The sequence below is a fragment of the Thunnus maccoyii genome, chromosome 24, assembly GCF_910596095.1.
Source record: "Thunnus maccoyii chromosome 24, fThuMac1.1, whole genome shotgun sequence".
Classification (NCBI taxonomy): domain Eukaryota; kingdom Metazoa; phylum Chordata; class Actinopteri; order Scombriformes; family Scombridae; genus Thunnus; species Thunnus maccoyii.
Window position 1 is genome coordinate 174,087 of NC_056556.1, and position 10,914 is coordinate 185,000.

At 35.7% G+C, this 10,914-nt stretch overlaps 2 protein-coding genes across 2 annotated transcripts in view; both read left to right on the plus strand.

Annotated features, from left to right (window-relative positions):
- The first annotated feature begins 1,543 nt into the window (after positions 1-1,543).
- On the plus strand, positions 1,544-8,483 carry LOC121891734 (CD59 glycoprotein-like). The gene is made up of 5 exons (XM_042404305.1): positions 1,544-1,647; positions 1,794-1,877; positions 3,500-3,601; positions 4,293-4,366; positions 7,523-8,483. The coding sequence occupies exons 2-5, from the start codon at positions 1,823-1,825 to the stop codon at positions 7,643-7,645; spliced, it is 354 nt and encodes a 117-aa protein (XP_042260239.1). The 5' UTR covers positions 1,544-1,647; positions 1,794-1,822; the 3' UTR covers positions 7,646-8,483.
- Positions 8,484-8,572: 89 nt separating this feature from the next.
- The window catches only part of LOC121891699 (sorting nexin-9-like), an 18,487-nt gene continuing 16,145 nt past the window's right edge, over positions 8,573-10,914 (plus strand). Inside the window, exons 1-3 of the mRNA XM_042404259.1 lie at positions 8,573-8,888; positions 9,443-9,589; positions 9,708-9,872. Of these exons, the coding sequence (XP_042260193.1) occupies positions 9,861-9,872 (12 nt within the window). The 5' untranslated portion in view covers positions 8,573-8,888; positions 9,443-9,589; positions 9,708-9,860. The remainder of the gene's footprint in view (positions 8,889-9,442; positions 9,590-9,707; positions 9,873-10,914) is intronic.

The window sequence follows — 10,914 nt, forward strand, 5'->3', positions numbered from 1 at the left end:
CTATACTATACTATACTACCTATACTATACTATACTATACTATACTATACTACACTATACTATACTATACTATACTATACTACCTATACTATACTATACTATACTATACTATACTATACTACCTATACTATACTATACTATACTATACTATACTATACTATACTATACTACCTATACTATACTATACTATACTATACTATACTATACTACACTATACTATACTATACTATACTACCTATACAACCTATACTATACTATACTATACTACCTATAGAACCTATATTATACTATACTACCTATACTATACTATACTATACTATACTATACTACCTATAGAACCTATATTATACTATACTACCTATACTATACTATACTATACTATACTATACTATACTACCTATACTATACTATACTATACTATACTATACTATACTATACTATACTACCTATACTATACTATACTATACTATACTATACTACACTATACTATACTATACTATACTACCTATACAACCTATACTATACTATACTATACTACCTATAGAACCTATATTATACTATACTACCTATACTATACTATACTATACTATACTATACTACCTATAGAACCTATATTATACTATACTACCTATACTATACTATACTATACTACCTATACAACCTATACTATACTATACTATACTATACTACCTATACTATACTATACTATACTATACTATACTATACTATACTATACAACCTATACTATACTATACTATACTATACTATACTATACTATACTATACTATACTATACTATACTACCTATAGAACCTACTACCTTCTACCTATACAATACTATACTGCCTATACTGCCTATACTATACTATACTATCTATACTATACTACCTATACTATACTATCCTATACCATCCTATGCTATACTATACTATACTACCTATGCTACTTATACTATACTATACTACCTCTTCCACCTATACAATACTATACTACCTATACTGCCTATACTAGACTATACTACCTATACCACCTATACTATACTACCTATACTACCATACTACACTACCCATACTGTACTATACTATACTATACTATACTATACTATACTATACTATACTATACTATACTATACCATAACATTCAACCATACTATACTACCTATACTATACTATACTACCTATACTATACTACACAACCTATACTATACTACACTACCTATACCACCTACACTATACTATACTATACCATACTGGCTGTTAACGTTTATGTTAACATTGCAATGTTTGCGGGACTGTTGATGCTCAGCGTGATGACGTAGACACCAGGAAACGTATGATGGTTTATTTGCTGCGTCACATGTAGTTTTAAATGAGGAAATCTTTTAAGAGCACAACGGGCTGTGAGGGTAGATCATTTTAGAAGGGCTGTTTGGCTGTTTGGCTGTTCTCCTGAAGTTCAGGAGAAACTGAAGTGAGTCAGTTCTGAAGAACTGTCATTGAAAAGTGAAAACAGAAAACAATGAAACTGATTCTTCATACTTATACACAGGATCCTCCCTGTGGGCGTCGCCTTTCGCTGTCATTCTGCTGTCAGAGTCAGACTCAGCAGTCTGTCACTGAACTCAACAACAACAGAAACGCACAACTGGGTGAGTACACACAGTACTATACTGTACACACAGTACAAACAGTACTACACTGTACATACAGTACACACAGTACTACACTGTGCACACAGTACTCTATGGTACTCAGTGTTTGGGTGACTGAGCTGCTGTGGACAAACTGATTCCAGATGAACCTGTGAGCTGTGTAGAGGTGAAAATGAAGCGCTCCCTGGGGATCTGCGTGGTGATGTGCTGCGCTCTGATTGGACTCGGTACGTTTCATTCTGTCTCATGAGATCATGTTCTGAAGTACTGAGACTGATTTCAGGTCAGTTTCAAGCTTTATTATTTTCTCATCACTTTTTTAATCTGAACGACCAAAAACATTAACATGACAGATGGTCTGTTTTTATTCTGGAAGAAGACCATGTGTGCTGCTGAAATCCACTTTAACTGACATGAAGTCACTCAAGTGACCACAGCTGCTGAAACACGAACCGTTAACTGATGAATGAGCACAAATCTGAAAAACATCTGGAAGGAAACAGATAGTAAGCAGTAATAAGAGTGGTAGTAGGGTTAGTAGTAGTAGTATTAGTAGTACTGTTTATTATTGTCATTAGTAGTAATAAAGTTTATTATTACTATTATTAGTAGTATTGGTAGTAGTATTAGTAGTACTGTTTATTATTGTCATTAGTAGTAATAAAGTTTATTATTACTATTAGTAGTAGTAGTATTAGTAGTGCTGTTTATTATTATCATTAGTAGTAATAATATTTATTATTACTATTATTAGTAGTGGTAGTAGTATGAGTAGTGCTGTTTATTATTATCATTAGTTGTAATAATATTTATTATTACTATTATTAGTAGTGGTAGTAGTATGAGTAGTGCCGTTTATTATTATCATTAGTAGTAATAATATTTATTATTACTATTATTAGTAGTGGTAGTAGTATGAGTAGTGCTGTTTATTATTATCATTAGTTGTAATAATATTTATTATTACTATTATTAGTAGTGGTAGTAGTATAAGTAGTGCTGTTTATTATTATCATCAGTTGTAGTAGTAGTAGTGGTAGTGCTCATAATAAAAGTGTTATAATTATTATTATTGTCATTATTATTATCATTAGTGTTTATTATTATTACTATTATTATTATTATTAGTTGTAGTAGTGGTGGTTGTGCTAGTAATAAAAGGAATAGTAACAGTAGTATTAGTAACAAAAGGTGTCCCTCAGGGCTCTATTGTTGGGTTTGGGTTGGTGCTGATATGACTCAAGTGACTCAGGTCGGAAAATCCAGATGAGCTGTTAGATGTGTTTCAGGATCAGCTGTTAGATGAAATGTGTTTCAGGATCAGCTGTTAGATGTGTTTCAGGATCAGCTGTTAGATGTGTTTCAGGATCAGCTGTTAGATGAAATGTGTTTCAGGATCAGCTGTTAGATGTGTTTCAGGATCAGCTGTTAGATGTGTTTCAGGATCAGCTGTTAGATGTGTTTCAGGATCAGCTGTTAGATGTGTTTCAGGATCAGCTGTTAGATGTGTTTCAGGATCAGCTGTTAGATGTGTTTCAGGATCAGCTGTTAGATGTGTTTCAGGATCAGCTGTTAGATGAAATGTGTTTCAGGATCAGCTGTTAGATGTGTTTCAGGATCAGCTGTTAGATGAAATGTGTGTTTCAGGATCAGCTGTTAGATGAAATGTGTTTCAGGATCAGCTGTTAGATGAAATGTGTTTCAGGATCAGCTGTTAGATGAAATGTGTTTCAGGATCAGCTGTTAGATGTGTTTCAGGATCAGCTGTTAGATGAAATGTGTTTCAGGATCAGCTGTTAGATGAAATGTGTGTTTCAGGATCAGCTGTTAGATGAAATGTGTGTTTCAGGATCAGCCATTCGGTGTTACAGCTGTAAGGATTACACAGGAAGCTGCTCCAAACAACGAGACTGTAGCTATGACGACGCCTGTCTGACACTCACTGAGAGAGGTACCTGTTTACCTGTTTACCTGTTTACTTGTTTACCTGTTTGTCTGTTTACCTGTTTAACTGGTTACATGTTTACTTTTTTAACTGTTTACCTGTTTACTTGTTTACTTTTTTAACTGTTTACCTGTTTAACTGGTTACATGTTTACCTGTTTACCTATTTAGCTATTTACCTGTTAAACTGTTTACCTATTTAACTGTTTACTTGTTTACCTGTTTACCTGTTTACCTATTTAGCTATTTACCTGTTAAACTGTTTACCTATTTACCTGTTTACCTGTTTGTCTGTTTGCCTGTTTGTTTGTTAAACTGTTTACCTATTCCTGTACTTCTATGTGCCACTGTACCTCTACATATTCTAGTACCTCTACCTGTGCGTCTACTTGTACTGTATACAACTGAATTCTGATTGGCTGAAGATACTTTCTGTCCAGAGGTTTGCAACCTGTGGGTCTCGGCCCCCAGAGAGGCCCTAACATGAAGATACAGGGTCAGCTGATGATTAGTGAAAAGTCTGCCTCACCAAACTCTATTTATGTTCTGGACTCTTTATATGAAGAGGTCAGAAACTGTAATGTGCTTCGTGTCTGAAGGTTTGATCCTTCACACTCTGAGAACTTTAGATTCTATCTGAAGTTCAGCGATTCTACTCAGAATCTACTGTTTCTACTATCGTCCTGTTTGTCCTGCAGGAGGAATGACCTACCGCCGGTGTCTCAAGTATTCAGACTGCGAATACAGCCGACTGGGCCAGATGTTCCCACAGGTACAAACTCTACTGAACTCTACTGTATTCTACTCTGCTGTATTCTACTCTACTGTATTCTACCCTACTGTATTCTACTCTACCCTACTGTATTCAATCAATTCAATCAATCAATCAATCTTTATTTATATAGCGCCATATCACAACAAAAGTCATCTCAAGGCACTTTTCACATAGAGCAGGTCCAGACCGAACTCTTTAATTTACAGAGACCCAACAATTCCCCCATGAGCAGCACTTGGCGACAGCGGTAAGGAAAAACTCCCCTTTAACGGGTAGAAACCTCAAGCAGACCCCGGCTCTTGGTGGGCGGCCATCTGCTTTGACCGGTTGGGTTGAGAGAGAGAAAGAGAGAGGGAAAGGGGGAGGGGGGACAGGAGAACAACAATCACAACAACAACAAGCACAAGCAGCAACAGCCAGGGAAGGATGCCATCAGGACTGTGAAGGACTGCGAAGGTTCGGCCCGGGAGTCAGGTTTTCCTGTGAGATGAGAAAGCACAAAAAACTCCGGGGAAGAAGCAAAGTTAGTGACATGCATTGATGTTACATGAATGCATACAGATGGAGAGGAGGAGGAGGAGAGAGGAGCTCAGTGCATCATGGGAAGTCCCCCAGCAGTCTAGGCCTATAGCAGCATAACTAAGGGCTGATCCAAGGCGAGCCTGGTCGGCCCTAACTATAAGCTTTATCAAAAAGGAAAGTTTTAAGCCTACTCTTAAACATAGAGAGGGTGTCTGCACCCCGGACTGAATCCGGTAGATGGTTCCATAGAAGAGGAGCCTGATAGTTGAAGGCTCTGCCTCCCATTCTACTTTTAAAGACTGTAGGGACCACCAGTAAGCTGCATACTGGGAGCGCAGTGTTCTAGTGGGATAATACGGTATTCTACTCTGCTCTACTGTATTCTACTATACTGTATTCTACTCTACTGTATTCTACCCTACTGTATTCTACTATACTGTATTCTACTCTACTGTATTCTACTCTACTCTACTGTATTCTACTCTACTGTATTCTACTATACTGTATTCTACTATACTCTACTGTATTCTACTATACTGTATTCTACTCTACTGTATTCTACTATACTGTATTCTACTATACTGTATTCTACTATACTGTATTCTACTCTACTGTATTCTACTATACTGTATTCTACTCTACTCTACTGTATTCTACTCTACTGTATTCTACTATACTGTATTCTACTATACTCTACTGTATTCTACTCTACTGTATTCTACTCTACTCTACTGTATTCTACTATACTGTATTCTACTATACTCTACTGTATTCTACTATACTGTATTCTACTCTACTGTATTCTACTCTACTCTACTGTATTCTACTCTACTGTATTCTACTATACTGTATTCTACTATACTCTACTGTATTCTACTCTACTGTATTCTACTATACTCTACTGTATTCTACTCTACTGTATTCTACTCTACTCTACTGTATTCTACTATACTGTATTCTACTATACTCTACTATATTCTACTCTACTGTATTCTACTCTACTCTACTGTATTCTACTCTACTCTACTGTATTCTACTATACTGTATTCTACTATACTCTACTGTATTCTACTATACTCTACTGTATTCTACTCTACTGTATTCTACTCTACTGTATTCTACTATACTCTACTGTATTCTACTCTACTGTATTCTACTCTACTCTACTGTATTCGACTATACTCTACTGTATTCTACTCTACTCTACTGTATTCTACTCTACTGTATTCTACTATACTCTACTGTATTCTACTATACTCTACTGTATTCTACTCTACTCTACTGTATTCTACTCTACTCTACTGTATTCTACTATACTCTACTGTATTCTACTATACTGTATTCTACTCTACTGTATTCTACTATACTCTACTGTATTCTACTCTACTGTATTCTACTCTACTCTACTGTATTCTACTATACTCTACTGTATTCTACTCTACTGTATTCTACTATACTCTACTGTATTCTACTGTACTGTATTCTACTCTACTCTACTGTATTCTACTATACTCTACTGTATTCTACTCTACTGTATTCTACTCTACTGTATTCTACTCTACTCTACTGTATTCTACTCTACTGTATTCTACTCTACTGTATTCTACTCTACTCTACTGTATTCTACTATACTCTACTGTATTCTACTATACTGTATTCTACTCTACTGTATTCTACTATACTCTACTGTATTCTACTCTACTGTATTCTACTCTACTCTACTGTATTCGACTATACTCTACTGTATTCTACTCTACTCTACTGTATTCTACTCTACTGTATTCTACTATACTCTACTGTATTCTACTCTACTGTATTCTACTCTACTCTACTGTATTCGACTATACTCTACTGTATTCTACTATACTCTACTGTATTCTACTCTACTGTATTCTACTCTACTCTACTGTATTCTACTCTACTGTATTCTACTCTACTGTATTCTACTATACTCTACTGTATTCTACTCTACTGTATTCTACTCTACTCTACTGTATTCTACTATACTCTACTGTATTCTACTCTACTGTATTCTACTCTACTCTACTGTATTCTACTATACTGTACTGTATTCTACTCGTCCTCTACTGAAGTTCTGTTCTGGACTTTACTGGATGATTTTCTACTTTCTTTTACGACATATCAGAAAGAAATATTCTACTTTTTACTTCTCTACATTTATCTGACGGCTGTTTACTTAAAGTTTCAGTTACACTAAACTCTATAACCAGCAAAACCACAGCAGAGGTGTTGAATTATTGATCAGTTTGTTGAATTATTGATCAGTTTATTGGATTATTGATCAGTTTGTTGAATTATTGATCAGTTTGTTGAATTATTGAATTATTGATCAGTTTGTTGAATTATTGATCAGTTTGTTGAATTATTGAATTATTGATCAGTTTGTTGAATTATTAGTTAGTTTATTGGATTATTGATCAGTTTGTTGAATTATTGAATTATTGATCAGTTTGTTGAATTATTGAATTATTGATCAGTTTGTTGAATTATTAGTTAGTTTATTGGATTATTGATCAGTTTGTTGTATTTTATGTTGAACAGAATTTTGACATTTGTACTTTCGGAGCACTGATTGATCAGACATATTCTGACATCATTGATCTTTTCCAGGTGTCCAGTTTTACCTTCAAGTGCTGCAACTCCGACCTGTGTAACTCCGCCCCCTCCTCTGCAGCGAGCTCTCTGATTGGTCTGCTGGCCTCGGTGGCGGTCATGTGGTGGTGCATCTACTGAAGAAACCCAGAAACACGCACTAACGCTGCCGAGCTGCTCTCTAGCACCACCTGCGTCCACAAACACATAGAAACGTCTCTCTAACTGACATAAATTCACACTGAGTAGTAAAGATCAAAGCTTTCTCGCTCCGTCATATGATCAATATTTATATGAAGCTGATTATTGATTCAACATTCGAGGTGTTTATTGATTGGTCACATTTCATTCATTCATTCTAAATATCTGTACAGGAAACATGTTGATGAGACATTCAGAGTCCTAGTGATGTCATAAAAGTGTATTGACATGGAAGAACTACAGGACCCATAATGCTTTGCGTTGTTTGATGTTCATTTTAGTGAAGTATTGGGGTGAAATCTGAGAGTCGTTGATTTCCAGAATTTCTTTGAAGCAGCTGCTAAAATCTAAGATCCATTTCAATAAATATTTACTTATTTCTTAGAAATATTTTTCTGTGTATGTTTGAAATTTAATGAAGATCAAGTCTGACTTTCTCGTTCGCTCAGCTGACTCAGTGATGATTATTGATTACGCTGCCAATTAATGACAAGCGTAGCGACTGAAAACTGTTTCCTTTTTCCTCCAAAACTTTCACAGAAACTTTCTGACTCAAAGTGTCACTGAAACCTTCAGTTTCCATCAGTTCAGATCAATATTTGATTGAAATGAATCAGAGCTACATTTGTTTGTTTGTTTGTTTAAAGAAATTAAAGTCAGAATGTGAAACTTTCATCAGTTCAGATGAAGATTTTGTGAAGCTGCTTCGCTCTTTAACGGGTTTGAAATGACTGTTTGTAAAAGATATTAAATAAATAAACATTTACAACAGACTCAATGTTTTGATTTAAAGTTTTGATTTAAAGTGTTTTTATATGAATTTCTTTAGTGTAAATACTTTGTTTAAATGAAAAACTGAATGTATTTTTGATCCTATTTTTACAGTGTTTCAGCTCCTCATTTGCACCACTATTTAAAAGAAATTATGATTCTATTTAAAGGTCCTGCACAGCTGCTCAGGTGTTTTTAGTCACTGTTCAGCTTGAAGCTGCTCAGTTCTGTGTTGAGGTGATACAGGAAGCAGCGTCCTGAGAACGACATAAAAACACACACACGTTAAAAACGTCTGCAGGTTGTCTGAGTTTTCCTGATGGGACCTGAAGGCAGCAGCAGGTGTTTCCAGGTGTGGGGGGGTTTCCCTGTGATGTGTTGCAGAGCAGCGCCCCCCGCAGACTGACTGAAGGTAAGGATCTGTCACAACATCAGATATTCTAACAAATACATTATGACTGAATAAACTGACGCAGTGTTTTTTACACTGCAGGTGAATATTTTTTACAACGCAGTGTTCAGTTTAGTATTTTCTGCAATGTAGCACAGTTTATAAAGTTTTGGAGTGTAGTGTTGTGGTAATATTTTTACAGTGTATGGTTCAGTGTAGTTTTATTCTTACAGTGTATGGTTTTTTATTGATATTACTTTTTACAGTGTAATCTTCAATTTAATATTTTTTAAGTTGTGTGTGGATTATTTTTGTGTTCAGAATACTTTAACAGAGTAGACTTGTAATATTTTTACAGTGTTCAGTTATGTATTGTATTTTTTTACAGTGTATTTGTATGTTGTATTATTTTTACAGTGTAGTTTGTGTGTACATTTTTTATAATGTAGTTTTATATTTTTACAGTGTAAATTTGAACATAATACATAAAGTTTACAGTGTAGTTCAGTACTGTATTTTTACAGTGTATATATGAGTATTATTTTTTACATTGTGGTGGTTTGTATTTTTTACAGTGTATATCTGAGTGTGACCGGAGACCTCGGAGGAAACGCCCGGGGCTCCTCAGCTGTTCTGGATCTGTGACGTCACTTCCTGTCAGTTTTGTTCTTTGAGCACCAAAATACAGGAAGCTATCGAATGTACCTCCAGAGTAAAAGCACGTAAGTGCAGCTGATGGAGGAGACGCCGTCACTCAGAAAAGTCTCCATGTTTTTAATGTTTGCGATTTTCTTTTTTTAACCTTCAAACTGTTTTTTAAACCATAAAATCAACTTTTAGCGCAGGCAGCTTTTACTCTGACAGCAGCCACAGGAAGTGGCGTGCGCATTTTTACAGCAGCTTGATGCGGCTGCAGGTTGTTCGCTGAGAAACTGACAGGATGAAACTGATCAGAATCAACAGTAAAGAATAAAAGCTGCTGCTGATGTCATCATGGCTCTGAAGGTAAGACTCCTCACCTGTTACTGAGTGTGACCTTTGACCTCTCACCTGCTGCTGCTCTTTTACATCATCAACCAACAGCTGCTGCTTGTCCCTGCAGGAACTTCATAGAGAAATTAACGACTTCAAACAGTCAGTAAACGCATCGTTTAAAGGTTCTGAGGTGTTACAGAAACGTCACAGAGGAATCACTGAACTTCTGCAGGAGGATTAAACTAATCTGTTGGGATATTAAAGAAAAAAAAAACACTCCAACACAGAACAGAAACCTGCTGTTTAACTGTGCAAACATGCACATAAAACAGGTCAAATTTCTATAGGAGTCTAGTGGGAATATTAAAGCTCTTCAGTGACATCAAAAGAAGGAAAACACCAAAAAATCATCATAAACTCTGTTTTCTACTTGAGACATGTACTACTTAATGCAAATATGTACAAAAAGTATGTAAAACTCTGGTAGGAACATCATGAAGATGTCAAAGGAAGGAAAACAGCAAAAAACTCTGTTTTCTCCTGCAGACGTGTGTACAGATATTTTTAAAATATCAGAGATATTACAGATATTCTCATGGAGGACAAATATCAACAAAGTCCAGAAACTTGCTGTTTAACCCGACAAAGATGTGCAGATCTACTATAAACCATCTGCAGTGTGGTGGGAACACACAGAGGATCACTGGAGTGTTTTAGACAAACAGCCTGGAGGTGTTGACAGGACAGTTGTGGTCTGACAGGATGTCAGGTTCATGTGTTTGTCAGTTTCACAGATAACCAGACTTTTCCTCTGCACACACTCACGTTTCTCTTCTATATTTGTGAGGACTCGACTCTGCCGCTCTCTGAGCTTTTTAGGCTCTTTTAGCTCCTCGTTTTGTTTTTCATTTCCTGTCTCGTTTCCAGTCACATCTTTATTCTCAGCTTGTTACAGATTTGGGTTAAAAAAATCAGTTTCACTTGAATTTTTGTCCAAATTTATGGATTTTACCCACATTTCGAGACCTGAATGTTTATGTTTGGTTCGAACAAAAAGAGTTTTGTACTTTTG